This window comes from Protomyctophum bolini, assembly GCF_963924005.1.
Source record: "Protomyctophum bolini genome assembly, chromosome: 16".
Taxonomy (NCBI): domain Eukaryota; kingdom Metazoa; phylum Chordata; class Actinopteri; order Myctophiformes; family Myctophidae; genus Protomyctophum; species Protomyctophum bolini.
Window position 1 is genome coordinate 27,272,173 of NC_137877.1, and position 23,924 is coordinate 27,296,096.

The window sequence follows — 23,924 nt, forward strand, 5'->3', positions numbered from 1 at the left end:
GTAAACCAATGACCTCTTCTTTCAGGAAAGGATTCCATATAAGCCTTCTGGCTTCTTCCTTTCATTGTATTTTTGTTTCTTTGATATGTTATTGTCTATTTTTTGTACTATATGCTAAATAAATAAACCTAAACCTAAACCTAAACAGATGGTGGAGGTGAACGGAACACTGTCCCCCCCCCCCCCCTCCCAGTGAGCTGTGGCGTCCCACAAGGAAGCATACTAGGGCCTTTACTGTTCCTAATATATGTTAACGACATGACATCAGCTTGTGACTGCAACTTGTTCCTGTTCGCAGACGACTCAGCACTGCTGGTCTCGGACAGGAACAAACTGCAGGTTGAAAAGACCCTCAGCTCCGAACTCGGTAGAATCTGCACCTGGCTCGCTGATAAACTATCCTTACACCTGGGAAAAACTGAATCCATTCTCTTCGGATCAAATAGTAATCTCAGCAAGGCAGATGGCTTCTTGGTTAGAGTGGGTGACAACATTATCATACGAAAAGATGAAATTACCTACCTAGGTTCCATCCTGGAGGCCAATCTTTCCGGTGATAAAATGGCCACCAACGTAATCAAAAAAAGTCAATCAAAGAACAAGATTCCTTTACAGGATCTCCTCACTGGTCAACAAAAACACCTTGAAGCGAGGAGCCCTCGTACAAGGTTTCTTGGACTATGCATCCACCTCTTGGTACCACAGCACCTCAAGGCGAATACTGTAATAATAATAAAAATCACACCCCTGTGAAGTGAGCAGTGCAACATTGCACTTATGAAAGCAGAGAGTCTTGTTTCATACGGTATATAGTATGTACATGTCGCTATAGGCCTTATTTTGTGAATAATAGTTCTTCAGGTCCATGCCTTCTCAAAAGTTCTCTCGGTGGGCGCAAGCTGCATTCAATAGCCAATTACTGACAAACTGTACATGGGATCAATGTGTATTTGTTTTCCTCCTAAAAGTAGACATTCAGGGCTTTCATTCAGTGTGTAGTATGTATATGATATTATTTGTGTTCATTTTTATATCCGTCTGTCAATGTCTGTCAACTTCAACCTTCCATATCTCTGCACTGGCTACGTTGGTGTATTAAGCTGCAGTTTTAAAGCCCTAACCAGTGACCACACCAAAGGGTCACCATGAAACTCCTTGGGTCCAAACGGTTGCAAGGAGTTAACGCTATAACCGTCTCGACCCTTGTGTGGTTTGGGCCATTGAATTCCGTGCGTTGAATCACTAGGGTCAACGTGGGTCAACGTGCAACAAGACACATCACACCGCAGGGACAACGCTAAAACCGTCTTGACCCTTTGGTGTGGTTAGGGCTAGAGCAGTTATTTCTTTATAATGGATATTTACTAATTTCCCTAGCACAAAAGAAACAATGTCGGTATTGGCTAAATTGTTATTTTAAGTAACAGCATCAGCTCAGTGTTTCCATATCAACACATCCCTAATTTATAGTATTTGGGACTGTAAGTACAATTAATGTGAAAGCCATATACGTTTTATTAGAATAAACATTTAAAACATAAAAACATAACAAAATAAAAATGATTTGAACCGTCATTGACAGTGTTAAAAACAAATGCAAGCCTTTTTAGGCTTTTTAATCATGCAGTGAAGCTATATGAACTTGGTGATGATGGCTGGATCGGTGGAAAGCTACGTGGAAGTCATTTCTATTGCCTCAAATCCCAAAGATGACCCTGAGGTCAGCCAGGGAGAGCTTGGCAACGGAACTTCCCGTTCCAGAGAGCACTTTCTGGGCCAGCTCCTTTTTCCTCGCCTGTAGGACTGAAATCTTGTCCTCCACTGTGCCCTCACACACAAACCTGAGCAAAACAAAATGCAGGATAAGTTTAGATGCATTTATGCATTCATTTTTCTGGAGAAAATGTACATAATATAAGGAGATAATATTGTAGCCCCTGGGATTTGGTATGTGAGGTAATTTACGTTGCCTGCGAGGACTCATGTATTCAATATTTTACCTGTGAATGGTAACGTCTTTGCGTTGTCCTACTCTGTATATGCGGTCACAGGCCTGGTCCTCCAAGGCTGGGTTCCTGTCAAACAGACAATCATTTCCAGGTTTAGCTCACCTTTTAAATACTATGGCTCTCATTTATCAACCGTGCGTACGCCAAAATATGGGTGCACGCCGAAATTACCGACATTTTCGGCATTTACCATTTCCGCCAAAGCTTGAAATTTAACTTGAGTAGGACAAAAAGTCACGTCTGGTCGGGAGCTGTCGTACGCTTTGTCCTCACCAGTTTTTCTGTCGTAGAACAGCAGAGCAGCATTGTTTGACAAGCTGAGAGGCTGTCACAGGCATCTAAAACATATGTTTTCACTCCTAAAATGTATAAAACTATTGAAAACAATGTTGCAAGTCATGCTTAAGCCATTTAAACAGTGTTTTGCATGAGCGCATACCGGTAGCCCCCCCCCCCCCCTGCAATAGTTAACTTCCATGACATGGATCGAGAGGCATTTGCATAGCTGCAGCTATAGCTCTTCTTTTCGCAGATAAGTATAAGCCTGGGACCGAGGCTATGCTATAGTCAAGTCTACCAACCAACGGGTAGCCTATGGCTACTGCAATCTACAGCCATGTCTTTCTCGCGTTACGTCTTGTCCTTTTAATTAAGGATAAACCCGACGCTCGAATGCCAAATGTGCCGTGCCGGCGTGCCAGCCAGCGCAAGTGCAGGGTAATCGAGTGGACCGCATCGGAGATAGGCTAACCCAGGCAGCCCACCAATGGCAGTGCCATGTACATGAGGCTGGTTTAGGCAGCACATTAATATAATTGACAGTTGACACTAGCCCAGCGACTCGCGAGGCAATCTAAATAGATTGTCATAAACGTGCATGGTCACGGTGTCATGGACGGACCACCACAAGAGACAGACAGGAGGGAGGAGATGCACCTAATGCGCATCCCCGGCCGTTAGGTGTGAAGTGTGGACGGTTTGGGGGACCATTTAAAACAAAGGTGGCTTGCATGCTGTGGTTTACTAACCAGAAAGGCAAGCGAGGTGAGAGGAGAAACAGACAGGGTAGGCCTACAGCTTTATTTAATTCATGCAGGTGTTCGTTTAAAATACAATAACACACTAGTTGGGCTTGCAAGTTGCGTGTGCGTGCGTGCGCCTGTGTGTGTATGAGAGGGGGGGGGGGGGGGGGGGGGGGGGGGTGAGGCGGGCAGCAAGGGGAAACTTTTTTATTTGCTTTTTCCATTGTGTAACTATGGTTAACATGCGTTGTTTGGTCGTATTGCAGAACGTTCATGTCCCAAAAACGAGGGCGAGGCTTGATTTCATAGGGCGTGCCAGATAGATTTCAGCCGTCACATTTATTAACGTCGGAACGAAATTAAGGAAGGATCAGCTGTTTGCGATCACTTTATAAATGCCGTGGCGACGTGTGTGTACTACGAAACCTGCACTCGAATCTGTGGCAGATTTTACACTCGATTGATAAATGAGGGCCTATATCTGACACAGTTAATCTGTTCCGTTAGTTCATGTTAATTGTAACAGAACAACATTATATTACAGAAAAGAACTGGCATTTTCATTATACCAATGTGTACTGTACGGTATATGAGAGACAGTAAGAATGAAAAAGATTAAATGTATTTAAAACATTTGAGCATGAGAAGGCTTAAAAAATGCATGCTCTGTTTTTATGGGTCATTTCATTTGGCATTTTAATAGCATAGCTGGCTGAATTGAAAGTAAACCCATATGACCTCAGGCCTGGGTTTTTTGTTGGTCCTACCCCCCCCCCATGAGACTTACAAATCCCAAATGTTTATAAACAAATCCCAAATGTTTATAAACAAATCCCAAAATGTTTATAAACAAATCACAAATGTTTATAAACAAATCACAAATGTTTATAAACAAATCACAAATGTTTATAAACAAATACCAAAATGTTTATAAACAAATCCCAAATCCCATGAGACTTGGTCCTACCCCCCCGACCATGAGACTTACTACAGGTCAACTGGAAGTGGTCCTACCCCCCCCCCATGAGACTTACAAATCCCAAATGTTTATAAACAAATCCCAAATGTTTGTAAACAAATCCCAAATGTTTATAAACAAATCCCAAAATGTTTATAAACAAATCACAAATGTTTATAAACAAATCACAAATGTTTATAAACAAATACCAAAATGTTTATAAACAAATCCCAAATCCCATGAGACTTGGTCCTACCCCCCCGACCATGAGACTTACTACAGGTCAACTGGAAGTGGTCCTACCCCCCCCATGAGACTTACAAATCCCAAATGTTTATAAACAAATCCCAAATGTTTGTAAACAAATCCCAAATGTTTATAAACAAATCCCAAAATGTTTATAAACAAATCACAAATGTTTATAAACAAATCACAAATGTTTATAAACAAATACCAAAATGTTTATAAACGAATCCCAAATCCCATGAGACTTGGTCCTACCCCCCCGACCATGAGACTTACTACAGGTCAACTGGAAGTGGTCCTACCCCCCCCATGAGACTTACAAATCCCAAATGTTTGTAAACAAATCCCAAATGTTTATAAACAAATCCCAAAATGTTTATAAACAAATCACAAATGTTTATAAACAAATCACAAATGTTTATAAACAAATACCAAAATGTTTATAAACGAATCCCAAATCCCATGAGACTTGGTCCTACCCCCCCGACCATGAGACTTACTACAGGTCAACTGGAAGTGGTCCTACCCCCCCCATGAGACTTACAAATCCCAAATGTTTGTAAACAAATCCCAAATGTTTATAAACAAATCCCAAAATGTTTATAAACAAATCACAAATGTTTATAAACAAATCACAAATGTTTATAAACAAATACCAAAATGTTTATAAACAAATCCCAAATCCCATGAGACTTGGTCCTACCCCCCCGACCATGAGACTTACTACAGGTCAACTGGTAGTGGTCCACTTGTCAGGCGAAACCCAACTAGTGAAAAGCTCATGAAATGTAGAAGACCATACTGAGTTCCTAGTCCCGATTGGCTGCTACACACACTGTCATGTATTGGTTACTCAGGTCACATGACCAGGAAGCAGGTAACAGAAATCTTTATAGATGCTTTATATGCTGCGACCATGCAGCATTAGGTGAGTAATTCATTGTATATGTGTTGGACGTTTGTGGTTGTGCTAGAGATAAACGGACAGCTGCTGTCAGTGGGACCTGTCACCTTACTGCTGCTTAACGACCACACTCTGTGACTAGGTGTACTAGTGTAGCTTTGCATCTGTTGCATATGCCCGTGTGAATGCAGCATAACGTAGTGGCAGGATACGAACGTCCGTTACCTCCAAGCACCCCCCCCCCCCCCCCCCCCGCACCCCTGGTTATGTATTAATGTAATGTTATGATTGTGACTGGCAGGTTGAGGAGCGTTCGTTACTAAATAAAGAAACCTGCGCTTCTTTCACTTGACAAATATCACTATGTGATAATTTCTTGTTTTGTAGTGTGTGTGTGTGTGTGTGTGTGTCTCACCAGTGCATGTCGACGAGGAAGAGGTGGTTTCCCCCAATGAGGTTGAGCCCCACACCTCCAGCACAAAGTGAAATCAGCATCACCTTGGAGAAAACCAACCACAGAAACTTGTTAAGCATAACAAAAATGCACTGTGGGGGTGGGAGACGGCACAGTAAACTAAATAATGGACACAGAGCTAGACTTTGTGCATTGAGAGGTTATTGTTGCACACAAGATAGGGGGAGCGATTGTCCGGACAGAACATCTGATCCCCTCTGTGACAATTTATTCTATAGCCATGTGGTTTAATTTCTAGCCTGGGTTCCAGCCTGAGTCGCTGCGTTCCACAGATCCGACAATGGCACTGCGCTACTCAGTCTGGACAGAGGCTGCTTGACTAATGACTCGCATTTCATAACATCAACTGTTACGTAGCCACGTTGTTGCCAATACGTCATCAGCCAATGCCACTCTGTCCATGCTTCTCACTGTTGGAAAAAAATAGAGCCGTTCGAGACTTGAGAGTAAAACCCTAGGGTAAAAAGTAAACGATTCAGTAGTACAAAAAGATTACGGCTGTGTGGGGTGAGTTTAGTGAATGGTAAGGGGACGTTGTAGGAAAACAGCAGTAGCTGCGTGGGGTGAGTTTAGTGAATGATAAGGGAACATTGCAGAACAGCAGCAGTAGCTGCGTGGGGTGAGTTTAGTGAATGATAAGGGAACATTGCAGAACAGCAGCAGTAGCTGCGTGGGGTGAGTTTAGTGAATGATAAGGGAACATTGCAGAACAGCAGCAGTAGCTGCGTGGGGTGAGTTTAGTGAATGATAAGGGAACATTGCAGGACAACAGCAGTAGCTGTGTGGTGTGAGTTAATCCATATTTTTTATCCCACGATTTTGTAACCCATTCTTCACCCCTGTCAATCATCTACTGTGATCCTGGGCTCTACACACCCTCCACCAACCTATATATGGTGGACAAGGGGAGAGCAACGGACTTGAACTCATGCTTCCTTCATGCCTGAGTGTCCAAGTAGCTCCTTTACACATGACAGGGGGTAGTTTCCCTGGTTGGACGTAGCGCGTGGAAGGAACACGTTATTCCAACCAGTTCCTTTCCCCTCCATCAGGCGCCCCGGCTGGCCAGGGGGAGGCAGTTTAGTGACCAGGATTACTGCATGTTTTTTGTGAGGGTACCTACCCTAGGGGACACGGGGAGAACATGCAAACTCCACACAGAAAGGCCCTTTTCGCCAACCCCGCCTTCGGGTATGGGCACTGATGACGTGGAGGAGGAAACACGCCGCCAGCACCCACAGCGTCCCAAGCGGGAATCGAACCCAGGACCTTCTAGCTGTGAGGCGACAGCACTACCAACTGTGCCCCTTGGTGTGGGGTGAGTTTAGTGAATGGTAAGGGGACGTTGCAGGACAACAGCAGTAGCTGTGTGGGGTGAGTTTAGTGAATGGTTAAGGGGACGTTGCAGGACAACAGTAGCTGCGCAGTGCGCATCGATACGTCAAACTGGTGTTTTTCCTCAGACTGTCCAGACAGAGTAGTGTAGTGACATTTTCATATCCGCGGAACGCAGCAAATTTAATTTCCTCTAGTACTACAACTTGGAAAGCAGAAGTGATTCTATAACTGCAAAGAAATAGTGTGTTTTGACCCAAAACCTTGCCTGTCGTGAGTCTGCAACTACGCCTGTTCATCATAATAATTAATTTACAATAATATCTCTTTAAGAATGCATGATGTCCAATCTTAAAAATAAATAAAACAAAATCTACTTTTATGTAATGGCAAGCATGATCGCTAGCCTAACCTTTGCGCACACAGTTAGTGAGTGTGTAATCTAGGACTACCTGTGGTCCTTTAGGGTTGGTATTGAACTCGTCCACCAGGTCCATGCGTTTCTTTGGGTTGACGGAGCCGTCGATGACGGCGTAACTCAGACCCAGCTTCTGTAGATGGACCGCCACGATCCGAAGCATGCTCGTCCACTGCGACACGATCACGCTAAAAGAAATGCACACACACACAGTATCATGCGTGTTTAGAAATATATTAGAGACGACAGATTTGATCCCAGACCAACAGGTGTGTATGGCTCTGGAGGTGAGGAACCAACAGGTGTGTATGGCTCTGGAGGTGAAGAACCAACAGGGGGGGGGTGTTTACCTTTTCTGATCATCACCTTTCTGTTTGATTGCCTTGAGTTCAGTCATGACGGCAGAGATCTGGTTGACACAGAAAAATTATCCGTTTTAATTAATGAGGATAAATATAAGTCATACAAGTCTTGCAATAAACCTGGAATCCCACATTTTGTTTAGTGAATAAAACCATTGACCAATCGGTTAATACAACACAACTAGCTGTGGGGTGGTATCCCTGTTCTTCTACTGAGAAATGTAGATTGTGTGGTAGGGTAGGAAGGAACACTACTAGTTCACAAGAGATATTGCTTTAAAGCTGCTATAAGTAATAATGTCAATTCAATTCAATTCAATTCAATTTTATTATAGTGTCAAATCACAACAAGTTGTCTCAAGACACTTTACAACCAACAAAGATCCACCCAGAGCAAGCAATATTGCGACAATGGTAACGAAAAACTCCCCTTTAGGAAGGAACGTCAGGCAGAACCCGACTCTAGGGTGGGCGGCCATCTGCCTCGACCGTGTCGGGGGGGGGGGGGGGGGGAAGAGATAGACAGAGCGAGAAAAAGACAGAGAATAGGCAGGTGGGCTCCGTGGAGGGGTCTGGTCCACATGCAATGTCAACATTCTAATGACCTTTTTTGGTATTCAGATAGCCAGCAATGGGTAGAACGCTCCCAAAAAAACTATAGGTTACAAAGGTAACCCTGGTTAATTAAATAAACAAGCGAGGAAGCTCGCTATGAAGATTGCGTCTTCTGACGTGATCACAGTCATTGCACAAATCGAGACTTTGTGCAATGCAGTGATCTTCATGAGAAGTTACATAAAAGTGAAGACTAATTGGTTGGATGACACCTTTTATCACCTTCGCCTGGGGGGGTGGTTAAGGTGCACATTAGTCTCAGACCCAGCCAATAGATTGCCTGTGAGTTTATTGAATGCTTCTGTGATCACGTCAGAAGACGCAATCTTCATAGAGAGCTTCCTCGTGCAGTTTAGTTTAAATCAGTGGTTCCCAAAGTGGGGTCCGGGGACCCCCAGGGGTACCTGAGGGAGTTCCAGGGGGGACCCATCTATTTTGTTCATGTTCATAAAGTGCTAAAGTGTTTAAAGCAGTGGTTCCCAAACTTTTTCATGTCAAGGACCCCCAAATTGACACTACTTAGCCCGTGGACCCCCATTTGAAAAGATATGCCAGGGACCCCCATAAGAGAAGACGTACACATTTAGACATCTACATTTAGACGTCTACATTTAGATGTACACATTTAGACGTCTACATTTAGACGTCTGTATACATTTAGACGTATACATTTAGACAGTGTCCACCTGAGTGCCTCCCCAGTGTCCCCCTGAGTGCCTCCCCAATGCCTCCCCAGTGTGCCCCCCGAGTGCCTTCCCAGTGCCTCCCCAGTGTGCCCCTGAGTGCCTCCCCAGTGCCTCCTCAGTGACTGCCCAGTGTCCCCCCAGTGTCTCCAATAGCAATACAAGAGCAATAATACAAATTAATCTTAATGTATTAATCTTATTAATTAATGAATCTAATTAATTAATTAATCAAAATCGCGGCCTGTGCCCAGCACCATGCCAAAGCTTTTTCCTGCAGGAAAGACTGCTTGTGGTTGTAAATATATTGTTATCAGTGTTGCGAGGATGAGGGGGTACCTGGAAAAATATCTACCCCAAAAGGGGTACCTGGTCCAAAAAAGTTTGGGAACACCTGGTTTAAATTAGCTGTAGTCTCTGTGACACATCTATATTTTCCTAGAAGCTTTGTCATTGGTCCATTTGTCTGTCTACTTCCTGATTGGTTAGTCATTGCGACCAGGGTTTTTTTTTTTCGATCAATGATAAAGCTTCTAGGAACATCTTTGAATGCAGATTGCGGCCCCTAGATGTGTCACAGAGACAAAACATTTTTGGAGCGTTTTACCCATTGCTGGCTGTCCGAATACCAAAAAGGAAAAAAATAAAAATAAAATTATGACATATTATTGCTTATAGCAGCTTAATGTGCAATATCTCCACAGCCCCAAACGGGCATTCTGTCTTAGCTCAGACAGCAGTAGACATTTCAGCACCTCGCTCAGGGACACAAATCTTATGGATTGCAGCTTCAAAGCTACGCTAAGTAAAATGGCAGCAGGCAAAATTAAAAACCTTGGTGCTTTCACTGGTGCTCTCGAAGAGCTGTGAGGGAAAGTGGCTGCCGTTGAGCGACACGGTGTCCTGGTGGTCTGGGGCCGACGGAGAGGGGCTGGAGGAGGAGAGGCACAGAGCGTTCAGCTGCTCCTCTAGAGACAGGATGATGCCGTCGCCCTGCAGCTCCGTCTGGTCCAGAGTCTGGGGAGAAGAAAACACAAAGGCTCGCAACTAACTTTTGTAATGCTCCAAGTATTTATTCACAATCACAGCAGGCAGGACATACAACGTTTCGACCGGTATTGGTCTTTTTGAATGCACCGTTCTATTTTATTCTGAGAAGAAGGGGAGTGACACACATCAGTTGTGCAGTGTTGAATTCGTCGACTGAAACTAAGGCCCCTTTTCCACTATGGGGTGGAACCAGAACTATCCAGAACCTGAACCTATTTTTTTTGGTTCTGAGTTTGTTTCCACAGCGCACAGCGCAGTACGGCACGGTTTCAGACCAGGTTCTCAGAACCTTTTTTCGGCCCTGCTTTTGAGGTAGTACTAAAACTGAGTTCTTGGAACCACTGGGCGGGGCCAGAAGCACTGCTGCTCTCGATTGGTCGAGCAGCTGAGGCGAGGAGGACAGGAGACCGGAGGAGAAACGCACAGCGCCATTTTAAAAAACCTACTGTGACAACAACAACAACACAACAATAGTATAACAAGTTTCAACCGTCCTAAAATGGCATCCAACGAGCCGGACGATACAACGGACTCGGACACATCACATTGGACAGATGAGGACGTGCAGGCTCTTATTTGTGTGTGGGGCGAAGAAAATATTCAGAAGGAGTTGGAAGGGTCTGTTCGGAACTTTCCATTACTGTTTTGTTATATAGGCTATCTTTTTACATTTTGGGCAAAAGAGACAATTCTACATCGAGGTGCACAAATGTCCCCACTTATGCTGTAACCCGTACAGTAGGCCTATTTCAATTGTCATTAACGTAGGGTTTAACCATGATCCTCTTACCATTTGTCGATGTACACGATCCCTCCTGTGTGTTGTTTCAGCAAGTCGACGTATGCATTTCATCTGCTGTCTTGCCGTTTCATCAAGTTCATTTATCATTTAATTTCTTCTCTTTCTTAAGTTCATCATATTCCGTTCATATTCTGCCCGTCTCCACTGACGTTTAACAGTACGGGCTGCATTAACAAAAGCGTAAAACGTTAATAAAAAGCATATTTGCGTGACGGTGTCTTCCATTATGCCAGAAACACTGTGGGTGTCAATATTTGACGAATGTTTTTTTTTTTTAAGTTTTAAAAGTCTCTTCCATATGTACATCTCTCTTCTGGTCTGTTGTTATTCTGATTGTCGCATGATAATGACGTAAGGGGTGAAATTAGCTGATCTACAAGCTCCCCTATGACGAAGTATTGTGAGCTTGTAGATTGGCCATTTTCAAATGGCCAAAATGTATATATAGTACAGGAAATCTATGGAAAATACAGGGTCAACCTCAATCCAATTGCAAAAAAAACAAACTCAGCTGATTTTGCATCAACACTCATTGGGCTAGATTTTGCCATAGCAACTTGCTCAAATGTGAGCAAGTTGCAAAATCTAGCCCAATGAGGGTTTTTGTGCAAAACCAATGCTTGGAATGGCTTCAGCATCATGAAAACCCCCTAGTTTGATATGTAGTTATGTACTTAAAGCGTAAGGAAATTTAGAAAATATTGCCTTATAATAGGATGTCAATGGTGGCCATACTGTACAGGCCATTTTCAACACTTTCCCCTCAGACAAGTCCAGTCAACTTTTGTTCTGTTATTCAGGATATATTGAAGCTGCAAAATCAGCTGAGTTTATTTTTTTTGCAATTATATTGAGGTCAAATTACATTATTACTGGACTAATAGGGCTGACGTAGTCAATAGTAACTAAAGGTTTAGAATTATTGTAGTGGAGTAAAAGTACAACTATGAAGGAAACTAGACTACTAGCTTTTTTTTTACTAAATAAATGTAGTTACTTTCCACTACTGCTGACCAGAAATTAAAGACCCATAATTTAATAATAACTACTTAAACATGAATATCTCTGCATTGCATGCACTGACCCTACTCAGCAGAGGAGGGCCTATAGATAGTTCTGGGTTCTGGTTATATGGAAACGGAAGCAGAACTTGGTTATGGAACTACACATGGTTCTTGGAAGTTCTGGGTCCTGGAAAGTTCTGGTTCTTGTTCCACCCCATAGTGGAAAAGGGGCCTAAGACGGAAAAAAAAGGTTCGTCGACTACCTAAATGAAAACTAAGCTACGATGACTAAAACTAAGATTAAATATATTGACAATTGTGTCAACAAATAAAAACTAGACTAAAATGTTAGGAAGGGACTAGTGGATACTGGACAAAAGATCCAGTGTATAAGTCATTTTACACTTGGTTTGAATGCTGAAAATAGCTGATTTACAAGCTCACAACACGTCGCGACGCGTTGTGAGCTTGTAAATCGGCTATTTTCAGCAAGTGTAAAATCAGTCAGGGGTGAAAGTGTTTAAAGATCTGAACACATCGGCTGCATAATTGCCAATGACGTCAAGAGTCAAATAATGGCCAATATCAGTCCGTCTGATATAAATGTGCATTGTACTGTACCTTCTTAAGCAGTGAGAGGTGACAGCAGCACTGTCGCAGGCGCAGCAGCAGAGACAGGATGTGAACACCGGTGCTGGCAGCCTGCTGGGACGATGATGGCTTCACTGCAGCCTCTGACTGGGAGAGACCAAACTCCTGGGCCACTGAGATGGACACATGTGTACAAAAATACTATTTTTTACTTGTAATTAGTGCCATTTATACTGTATATTCCAGTAGTAGCGGTAACTATCGATTATCTTCTTACCAATTATTCCTAAAAAACATTAGGATTAAACAAATACTTGAGAAGCATGTTTTATCAACAAATTCGCACTTAAGCCATACTGTATGTTCTACTTTAGCCATTTTAGAAAGCTGATTAAATTGATTAGTTCAATTAAGCATTGCACGCGTGGATTCCTCCGTTTGGAGCTTCATCCATTGGAGAGTCCGGATCGGTGTCTGTGCTCAACCGCATGGATCAACCGTCTGATATCTCACCTTTGTCGAAGGGATTAGAAGTGGAAGTATTTGCTGTATTCACATCATTTCCCTCGTGTCTCTTGAGGTAGTTTTGTAGAGTAGACCTGGACAAGAACAGGGATTTTTAACCAATTTGCAGCTGTCCAGAATGCCTCAAACGCACAAGGACGGCATACAAGTTCTATTAATTTCTAAAACTACAATTCATGATTGTGATTTTTTTTCCTTTTCTTTTTACAAGGAATTGTGTCGCACCTTGACTGAGCGAACACCACATCGTAAACAGCCATCTCGTCCTCTGACAGCTTGACACGGTGGACCTCACAGGTCCGGTCGGGAAGGTATACCTGCAGAACATACAGTACCTTCAGTCAGCACCAACGTAGGTTCCATTAACCCATTTTGGACGGGAACCCCTTTTGGTGTTTTAAGCATTCTGTTCTACTTTAGCTATTGAAAAATAGTAGATCTACAAACTTGTAGATCTGCTATTTTAGAAAAATCGTGAAAATGTGGCACAAATCTTTGAATATATATTCTTTCAGAGTGAACGTTTTTAACTCAAATCTTAACTTCTAGGGGGTCCCTGGAACTACATATTTTCAGATGGGTGCCAATTACATATAATCTTGGGGGTCCTCGACATGAAAATGTTTGAGAACGACTGACATAGAAACATTGTGTTTTTCAGAAAACTGTCATGATTTAGAAGGCATCTGTAGAATTGTCATCAGTCGCAGGGTGTACCAGGGGTTTTCCCGTGGAGTCCCGTTGGTCTTTGGTGCGTCTGAGCAGGAGACTCTTGGTCAGGAGGTTGAGTCTCTCTCCTCCTCTCTTAGAGCCGTTGTCTACCTGAGCCTTCCACAGCTTGTACTCGTCAAAAGGAGCACAACGCAGGAACCTGGCAGAGAGAGAGAGAGACAGGGAATATGAGAGAGGGGCATGACGTTGGAAAACATTTCAATGACACTCAGGCATTTAATATTTGTATTCACATCACAAATGATCTTAACTGGTTTCATCCAAATGACAGACATGCTTTCTTAACCGATTCTGGGCGGGAATCCCTTTTGGTGTTTTAAGCATTATGTTAAACTTTAGCTATTGAAAAATAGCAGATCTACAAGCTTGTAGATCTGATATCTTTGAAAAATTGTGAAAATGTGGTGCAAACCTTTGAATATAATTCTTTCAGACCGAACATTTTTAACTCAAATCTTTGCTTCTGGGGGGGGGTCGGCAGCCAATTACATATTTTTTTGGGGGTCCTGTACCTGAAAATGTTTGAGAACCACTGACAGAAACATAGGGTTTTCAGTAAACTGTTTAGAAGCCTGTGTTTTTAGAAGCCGGTTTTAAAAATCAGCCTCAGGTCTAAATGGGTTAACTGGTTTCATCCAAATGACAGACATGCTTTGTTTAATTCTTACTTGAGCAGGGAGTACATGTCCAGCAGATTGTTCTGAATGGGGGTTCCAGTGACGGCCCAGCGAGCCTGTGCTCGGAGCCTGCACGCGGCCTGCGACTGTTGAACCTTTGGGTTTTTGATGTTGTGCGCTTCATCCAGAACCACACGGGCCCAGGCCACGCGCAGCAGAGGAGCCGCGTTTGAAGGCTACGAGAAATCAAACACAATAATGATGCATTGTTAGGCGCGATTCATACTCCTATTTTAGAGCAGAATAAAAGTCGGTTCGGCTCTGTAGAGCCTACAATGTGGGGGTGCATACTTAGTTTAGACATGGGTTAAGGTTAGGTTTAGGAAATCATTTCGGCACTACAGCCGGTAAAATAGGAGTATGAATCGGCCCTTAGGGTTCAGTTAATGTGTTCCGAGTTGGATGGTGTTGCATCATGTCCTTCCTGCGTACCACACTGTCTGAGTCCATGCTGGGTCTCTCGGCGTCCCCCTTCTGCACAGGGATCTCCTTGGACACCAGACTGTATGTGGTCACCACCACGTCATGGTTAGCCAGCCTGAGGAGGAACACTGTCATTCAGTAAGGCCACTAGTCAATAGTTTATAGTCTATAGAACTGAATTATTTAAAAGGGGGGAACAGTCCATCTACAAGCTCCCAAAGAGGCGATTAAATTGACGATTAATTGTCACACAAATAATTGCGATTAACGACGTGACAAATAACTTAAATACACAAAGAAATTACCGACACATTAAATAAGTAAAAATCCCCAAAAGTACAAAACAGCAGAAAGAGTTGATCTACAATGTGACGTACATTGAAAAATGTTTGAAAATGTATGGACAAATAATTGACGATTTTGTAATAATTGTGACAAGCCTGTGTGTGTGTGTGTGTGTGTGTGTGTGTGTGTGTGTGTGCGCTCACACTCTGGCGTTCCTCTGCCGGTTGGCCCCGTGGTACAAATACACACTCAGCTTTCCTGTCTTGACGTGTCTGTCAATCTCGTTCTTCCAGTGGTGAATCAGGGAGGCAGGACAGATGATGAGGGTGCCCTTGGAGACCACCAGGCCGGAGTCTAGGAATTGTGTTTTAAACCATTTTATAAAAACAACCAAAAAGTTCCATTATATCATGTCATATATTGTATCTACTGTGTGCGTGCGTGCGGTATAAATGTCTACCGTTCTTAGATATCCAGCTGTCCAGCTGTTCGCCGTTGTCTTTGTGATCCTCCTCTTTGGTTTTCTTCTTCTGGGCCAGGATGAGAGCGATGACGGTCAGGGTCTTCCCTAGACCCATGTCATCAGCTAAAAGGCAGGTCAGTTATAGTGCAATTATAGCACAGTGCAATTATAGTGGTCATACTATGCCCCCTAGTGGTTTTCAGCATGAACATGATTCACTAATGCCACAACTGAGATTTCCAAAGACAAACAAGTCAGGGAGTATATTCATAAACCAGCAGGTCAGGGAGTATATTCATAAACCAGCCGGTTAGGATACAAATCCAAGTGGTGGCAACACCGGTTTGAATCTAGTTCATCTTTGTTGCATTAATGTCCCCAGTTTATTTATTTTTCTCCATTAAAAAGGCAAATGAGAAATTCACTCCTGAGTCCACCTAAAATACTATTTCCATCCACTGATTCACAGCCAGGGCAGCGAGGAGGTTAACAGGGAGGTTTTAACACAGGCAGGAGGAGGGAAGGCTCATCGACTAAAAATGGAGCAAATTTATTTTAGCTCACCCAGAATTCCTCCACAGGGATTTTGGTTCTCTCTCCATAGCAACCAGGCTAAAGCTTTCCTCTGGTGGGCCAAGAGAGTCACCTGGTCAACCAATCACAACACAGAGTCACGCGCCATTCAATCACAAGAGAATGTCAGCAGCTCTCCAACAGTGTAGTTCAATCAATCAATCAATGAGTATCAGGATACATCATTATACAGCAGTGTTGTTTTTGGCAGCAAATTTAGATTTCAGTTTTCGGCTCTTGTCTGAATAGTTTTCATTTAGTCACATTTTAGTCACATGGAATGTTTTAGTGTTACATTTAGTCGAACAAAATGTATTTTGGTGGGCCTTTATGCCGTCGTAATGACTGTTTTTTTCTCTCCACTTGCTGAAAATAGCCGATCTACAAAGCCCACAACACGTCGCGACGCGTTGTGAGCTTGTAGATCGACTATTTTCGGCATGCAACTAATTGTAAAATGACTAGTGGATCTCTTGTCCACTAGTCCCTTCCTAACATTTTAGTCTAGTTTTTATTTGTTGACGAAATTGTCAGTATATTTAGTCTTAGTCATCATAGCTTAGTTTTTATTTAGTTTTCCTCAGTGAACAGACTTAGTCGAACATTTTTCGTCTTAGTATTAGTCGACGAAATCAACACTGCTATACAGTACATTTTAAAACAAGGAATAAAAGGAAAACAAAACAGTTACCAAGTGAATGAATGTATTCTTAACAAACCATCGAACTCAAGAGTTCAAGGTTTTAAAAATAGCCGATTCATAACAATAGGGTCCGCATTCCCACACCCCAAAATGGGTCACTCACAATAATTAACCCTATGTTTGGGAAACAACTCATCTTCTAAATAAGTGGGAGGGATTCCCATCCAACAAAATGACATCCCGACCTTGATTCCCTTGGGGTCTGGGACCTCATCGTCAGGACCAGGGCAGGACTCCATGGATTTGTGGAGGTGGTCGATGGCCTCCGAGGTGGCGTTCTTCACAGCCAGCAGGCGGTTATCGGTCATCCTTCCTCCGTAGAATGCTGCTTCCTGGGAGTGTGCTGGAACGCCGCAAGAAAAAACATTTTGGCAGGTGAGTTTCAAATTTAACCCATTTTGGGCGGCGAACCACTATTAGTGTTAGCATTATGTGATGCTTTAGCTATTGAAAATTAGCAGATCTACAAGCTCATAGCGTGCCACCGAGCGCTACTTGTAGGTCTGCTTTTTTTTTTTTATCGAAGAACGACATAGCTTTTTCAGAAACTGTCAGATTTAGAAGACATTTTTAGAATCTGATCTCAGGTCAAAATGGGTTAAAAAGGCATCTGATGATTTACAGCAGCATCACCCTGTGTATTAATTGTTCACTCACTTTGACTGATATTTCTACTTCGTAATACAATCAGTGGCGTTTCCAGGAATTACATTTTGGTCAGGCAAGATGGGTCAATTGTCGCCCCCCCCCCCCCCGCGCACAATCGGTAGCACTAAAGGTTTTCAAAGAGATATATACCTGCCAGACAGTAAGACACAAAGGCTGAAAGGCATTTGCATTCAAATGGGTGATTGAGGGTGATTGAGGCTCTATACACGCAGCGGCCAATCAGCTGTCCACTAATAGTTCTCAGGTCTTGTTTTTGTCCTCAGTGTATGGATTTTGGCCAGGCCAGAAATGGATCTGGACAGGCCTTATTGTAGATACGCCACTGCATATGATGTCTTGAATTACTTGTCTTGCCTGAATAATTGAGTCAATCTCGGCTCAACGTCAAGTAATCAATGTTTGAATTTTGTTCAGAAATACATTTGAACACATCTGTGTTTTTTTTTTAAAAGGTAATAAAAACACATTAACAATGGGTGTTTTGAGTACTGAAAGTCATGCTGTATTGAAATTAATAGAATCCAGTGGCAAACTACAGTGTGCATACTGTACATGACAATATTCTTGTGTGACTCTAGAATCATCATGGAAGTCAAACCAGAAAGCAGGACAAATGGATGTGTCATTTTACCATAGTGGCTGGAGCCGCCCGAGGCCTCCAGGTGGAGAGGGCCTGGGGCTGGCGGGCACGGCAGGAGCACGGTTCCCCCCTGTCGACTGAACGGGTTACTCTGGCAGGGAGCGGCCGCTGGCTTGGCATGATGACCACCATCTCCGCTCGAGGTCTCTGGAAAGGGTGAGATTCCTGTGAGAAATATCATACTGGTAGCAGTAACAGCTACAGTAACTGCATCAAAACTATAGTTTTGAGTGCAGTTTAATTAATAATTATATTATATATGAAGGAGGGACAGGGTGTTGATATAACTCCAGGTGGTAATGGTTCGCAAACAATTTCACGTCAAGGAACCCAACCCCCCCCCCCCCCAAATGTTTCAAACATTTTCAAATGGCCAAAACATAAAATCTTTCCCTAATTTAGCTGAATGCCTGGAAGCCTGGGGGCACCCTGCCTGGAAACCCCCCAGGGATGCCACTTTGAGCACCACTGGTATGCCACATCCGAGTGTACAGCTGGAAGGTGTTACCAGGTTGAGAGACAGCGGTGATGCTCAGAGACTCCAGCGTATCCTCCAGATCTTTGACCTGATTCTTCAGCCTCTCCCCCTTATCCGGCAAAGCAGACACATTCACTACAGACAGAGTGGCCTGTTGGAGGGAAAAGAGACAGGGAACACAGAGAAAAAGGAATAGTTTACATATTGTTGCCGTCGGGTGTAAAACCTCATATGTACCGGTACACTAGATTTCCACTGAAGTGAACACACACACACACAAACACGAAAAACATTTATCCCTCACTTTTTTCTGTTTGAGCTGGGCAGAGAGCAGACTGTGTAGCTCTCTGGGATCTTCCCGTTGATCTCTGACCTGGGAAGACTGCCGGAACCCTGAGAAGGCGGTCAGGGTCTTCTGCACAGAAGTCACCGGAGGAGTCCTCCAGGTGGCGGGCTTCACTGACACCAACAGTACATCATCGTCATCATCAACAACGGGAGTGCTTGCATTGTCAGATCTGGATTCATCTTGTTGTTCTTTGGAGTGAGTGGCATGCGGTTTTGTGAGTTTGCCAGAAGACAGGGAGGTGCAGGTGCCCTCTTCTTTAGGGTCTGCCCGAGTGCTGCCAACAGGAGAGGAGTTGGAAGCACTCTCCTTAGTCTTGCGACTGGTTTCTTCCCGAGTTTCGGTGGTTCTGATAGCACCGGTTGGTTGTTGGGTGGAGGCCCCGTCAGGACTCGGTGGGATTGTGCATGCTCCGTCAGTGTGTGGGGCGTTGACACTAGAGGTACTATAGTTCTTCACTTCTTGGCTTCTCTCTCTATGGCCATCTCTACTTTTCTCTTTCACTTCAGCAACTACGTTTTTCTCACCGTCCGATTTGGAGATGCTCCTCTCCTCATTTGAAACTCTCTTCTTTACCTTCATTCCCGGTGGAAGATGTTTACCTCGATATGAATCTGACGAGTTTGACCTCCCGCTGTCCTCGTCTTCAACACTTCCGCTGTGTGCATCTTCTTTTCCATTGCTCTCTTTACTGCCGTTTTCCTGGCTTGCCGTCAGTCGGTCCCTCTCACTCGTTTGGTCTCTTGCCTTTTTCTCAGTCTCTCCAGGTGCCGTCATCTTCTTCCATTCAGAGTCCTGCTGGTGTGTCTTGTCCGGAGCCTTGAAAGGGTTTCGAACTGGTGGCAGGAAAGAGGGCTGGAGTGGTCTGTCGGATGATAATGGGTTTTGGTTCTCCTTCTCTGGCTGCAAGGAGGGAAAACAGCAGACATTTTGGAAATGTTGGTACAGATTATTCAAAGGATGTTACCAGAAGAACGGAACAAAGACAACATATAGGTCTTTAGCTTATAAATGACAATTTTTAAAATAGTCAATGTTGGTTCAAGGATGTGATCAAGACAACACTAAAACTAAGGAATCATTGGAGGAGAAACGATTAGGCCAATATTAAAAAGGCATGTGTGAGGTGCAGATTTCAGTCACATTACTAATTTGTGTCAACTCATGACAAGGACATTACTTAATCTAAGCCATGAAGAACTGTATGAGCAGCTCACTCTACTTCTGGTTCTGATACTGAACCGCTTCAGCCAAAATCACAGCTGTACATGTTCAAAAACACGGCTTAATAGAATTAAGTTGAACTGACTTCTGAGACCCTTTGAATTTACAGAGGGATGAACAAATCCATAAATGTGTTCTATATAAATGCAAAGTCAAGAAGTGGCTTACTGGAGTCCAGGGCACAACTCCACACCACTTCTGTCCTGCGGCCTTCCCCACAACACAACGGTAGTATAACCTGTAAAGACAGATTCAGTGTTACACACAGACTAAAACTCATATCAAATTGATCTTGAATTCTAATTTCGAGAATGGTGACGTCGGCTGGTCAGTTCCATGTCCTTGTCTCTTCTGTTTTCTGATCCATGCTCTAGTAATAAGAACAATGCAGACACACATGCGCAGACGTACACACACACACACACACACACACACACACACACACACACACCTGTGATTCTGTTCACGAATATCATGTGTGATCGCTTGAAGTTCCACCATGGAGTCTTCATGATTTATGCAGTGGGATGGTTTCACACTACAGGAAGGGGGGGGACACATGAAAGGTTAAAACATTAATACAACTTCCTTTAGACATCATTCAAGTCCGAAACATTAACACGTCTATGAATATGATGTGGGTATAGCCTAGCCCTAGCCCCTTTCTGGACCCGGTTTACCCTTTTTGTCTTCGGGAAGGCGGTATCCCAAATTCAAAAAAGTTAACCCATTTAGAACTGAGGACGAATCTACAAATCCTGACAGTTATGTGAAAAACCTTATGTTTCGCTCTGAAAGAATATATATATTCAAAGATTTGTGCCTTGTGGCCACATTTTCACGATTTTCAAAAAATTGCATACCTACAAGCTCGTAGCGCACAACCGAGTGCCGCGCTACGAGCTTGTAGATCTGCTATTTTTCAATAGCTAAATGATAACATAATGTTTAAAAACACCAAAAGGGGTTCCCGCCCCCAAAATGGGTTTTAAACAGGGTCCGAACAGGACTACTACGCCTATAAGCCATGGAGGAATAATAAAAGCTATACCTTGCGTTTTGTGTGAAACCACAACCCGAGACGCAGACGTAGAAGCTCTTTCCTTTGTTGGGTCCATCCTTCGTGCCAGTTTTCAACATGCATACTCGTCCTGTACGGAATCATTGACAAGGGTCCAATGTTATATTGTAGTGGTAACAACCATACCGTACACAGCAGGGTAATTATTAATCACAGAAATCGATTGGTTGTCACAGAAAACAGAACCTGTCAATTGCCAATGTTTCAAAAAACTTCAACCACTGCCTCATACAACCCTGACGTTCCTATAGCTTAAACTTTAGACTTACGTAGATGCATTTTATCGATTCTGAACGGTCGAGAAATGACAGAGTTACTGTGTGGCCGTGGGGGTCCCTCTACTCAGTCTACTGTACTGAGCACCCCAAATCATCAGTTAATACGTGTGTGTGTGTGTGTGTGTGTGTGTGTGTGTGCGCAACAGTGACAAAAAATCTTAGGCTATGACGTTATATAGGCGATATTTTTGGAAGGTTCGTCACACTCACATCAATTGTTCCGTTCTGAAATTAGAAGATGATCCAGACCACACAGGCCAACTGCATTTGTGAGCCTGTAGACCTTCTATTTTGACAGCTCCGTTTGGAACCTCAATATCTAGTGCTTACACTTTGAAAAAGCGTAGGCAGCGTTTTCGAATACAGTCACAACAATGGACGTTTTGAAAATATCATGGCTTTCTTTGCCCAATTCAAAGCTATTAAAGAAAACTAGACACATTTTCCATCTATACTTACCATCTTTATTACACAGAACTTCTTCCATGATGTTCTAACTTCTTCTGTTCTAGTGTCGCACTGTCGCACAGTCGCAGATTTGAAATGTTCTTCTTCTTCTCTGCGTTTTATAACCGGCATCTTTCCGGCAGTCTAGACGCCTGTCGGCGTATTGCTGCCTCCCACTGTTTGTATTTGGTATTACATATTTTATTATACTGAGACCTTGGCTTACACCAATGGTTCCCAAATATATATGGTCCCCCCAAATTGGCACTATTCATAAAAACTATTCATTCTCCCATTCACTCTGCCACCTTGGCTATCTCCTCCTTTATTTTACTGCTGAATTCTGAGATCCCCAAGAAGGCTACATGCTCACATCCACCTCCTCCCTACTCGGGGGCCTCTTTGGCTGCCACATGAATCAGTGGCCTTGTTGCCCTGGCCTTGAGTCTACTCCAACATGAGCCAGAACCCACAAAAACCCCACTCCTATTCCAGCATATTCTGCTCTATACAGTGCAGTCAGCAGTTCACAAATGAGATCCGGCCTGATATACGATACGAGATGTGTGTGTGCGCGTGTGTGTGTGTGTGTGTGTGTGTGTGTGTGTGTGTGTGTGTGTGTGTGTGTGTGGTATGGGCTGTAATGTTTTATGATATTATCTCCTAATCTATAGAGATCGACAGCCAAGGTCAGAGGTCAACGATGCAAAAGCTGAGACACCATGGCTACAATGTCACATGTTAACAGTCATTCATTCCAAACTTTTTTGTCATGAAAAATGTAAAAGAAAAGAAATTGGATCAGTACCTCAGACTTGACTATGCTGCAATTCATACATGATAAACTATAAAGTATACTATCAAGAGAACCCTATTGGGGCCTTGATAGTCTGTAGCATTTAAGTATGTTCTTTTCCTGTGCTCTGCATCCCCATTTCTCACCCCCACTGTCATCAAATACATGTGGGCATGAAATCTTTAAATCAGTTGTAACATCAGTGGCATGATAATTCCACTGGGGGGCAGTCTTAGAATGGCACATAGTTCAGTAGGGGGTCTGGGGCCTAGTAGGACTAATGTAAATGATAAAGAAATCGCCGAAATCTTTTGTCAAAAAAAGTGTGTGTGTGTGTGTGTGTGTGTGTGTGTGTGTGTGTGTGTGTGTGTGTGTGTGTGTGTGTGTGTGTGTGTGTGTGTGTGTGTGTGTGTGTGTGTGTGTGTGTGTTCGTTCACCTGGAACTATTAAGTTATTTATATTCAAAATAATATTTAAACCCTGGCTTTTTATATGAAACATGTTCAGGATAGTATGATTTGCAAAGGGTTTAAATACTATTGTGTCCAATAGGAAATTAATAGTATTCTATTAATTCTATTCTATTAATTCCATTAATTATTACAACATTTATAGAACTGTGTTGTGCAGACAGCACTGGATGTTCTGGCTGGCTGGTGAATTTACACATCACATGTTCCCATCACATGTTAATACAATAGTGTTAAATGAGCAGCTGGGAAAACAAAACAGCCTCCATCTCTGTTTGCCCCTCTTCGTATCTACAACGTTATGTCCATGATACACATGTATACACATATCTACATTATTCATTGCAATTCAATCCTATGTTGAAATTGGCTTAAGGGAGGATGGGCTGTAGCCAGTGTGTGTTTGCTGATTTGGCTCCCCTCTCTCACATCACAGAGATCTTTCCTTATTTATTTATTCAATAATTTTCTTTTTCTCCTCCCAGTATCAGAACCAGACACCTATAGGCTAGTACAGATCAAAGAACGCATCATCTCTCCTTGGTACTCTACTCCTTGGAAATCCACCCTGTAGGGAGAACGGGGTAAGATGAACCACTTTTTGCTTAAGTTTTCATAAGTTTCTCATAGACGAGGAGGA

The 23,924-nt window shown here is 43.1% G+C and overlaps 1 protein-coding gene across 1 annotated transcript; it reads right to left on the reverse strand.

Annotated features, from left to right (window-relative positions):
- Positions 1-1,572: 1,572 nt before the first annotated feature.
- On the reverse strand, positions 1,573-22,101 carry ttf2 (transcription termination factor, RNA polymerase II). Its single transcript, XM_080785694.1, has 23 exons — positions 22,031-22,101; positions 21,264-21,363; positions 20,664-20,750; positions 20,381-20,450; positions 18,947-19,891; positions 18,673-18,793; positions 18,156-18,311; positions 17,041-17,198; positions 16,144-16,225; positions 15,577-15,702; positions 15,320-15,470; positions 14,841-14,946; positions 14,400-14,584; positions 13,717-13,870; positions 13,225-13,316; positions 12,988-13,073; positions 12,505-12,647; positions 9,862-10,044; positions 7,718-7,776; positions 7,402-7,555; positions 5,555-5,637; positions 2,001-2,075; positions 1,573-1,841 (listed from the first exon to the last, which is right to left on the reverse strand). Exons 1-23 carry the CDS (start codon positions 22,056-22,058, stop codon positions 1,697-1,699), a joined length of 3,489 nt encoding a protein of 1,162 aa, XP_080641820.1. The 5' UTR covers positions 22,059-22,101; the 3' UTR covers positions 1,573-1,696.
- Between the last annotated feature and the right edge of the window lie 1,823 nt (positions 22,102-23,924).

Excerpts from the sequence above, each read along its gene's own strand:
- ttf2 (XM_080785694.1), bottom strand. The coding sequence starts at position 22,058 with ATGGAAGAAGTTCTGTGTAATAAAGATG. Across the intron at positions 20,451-20,663 it reads ATTCGTGAACAGAATCACAG|GTTATACTACCGTTGTGTTG; the intron begins GTGTGTGTGTGT and ends CTGTCTTTACAG. Across the intron at positions 7,777-9,861 it reads GCACCAGTGAAAGCACCAAG|ATCTCTGCCGTCATGACTGA; the intron begins GTTTTTAATTTT and ends TGTGTCAACCAG.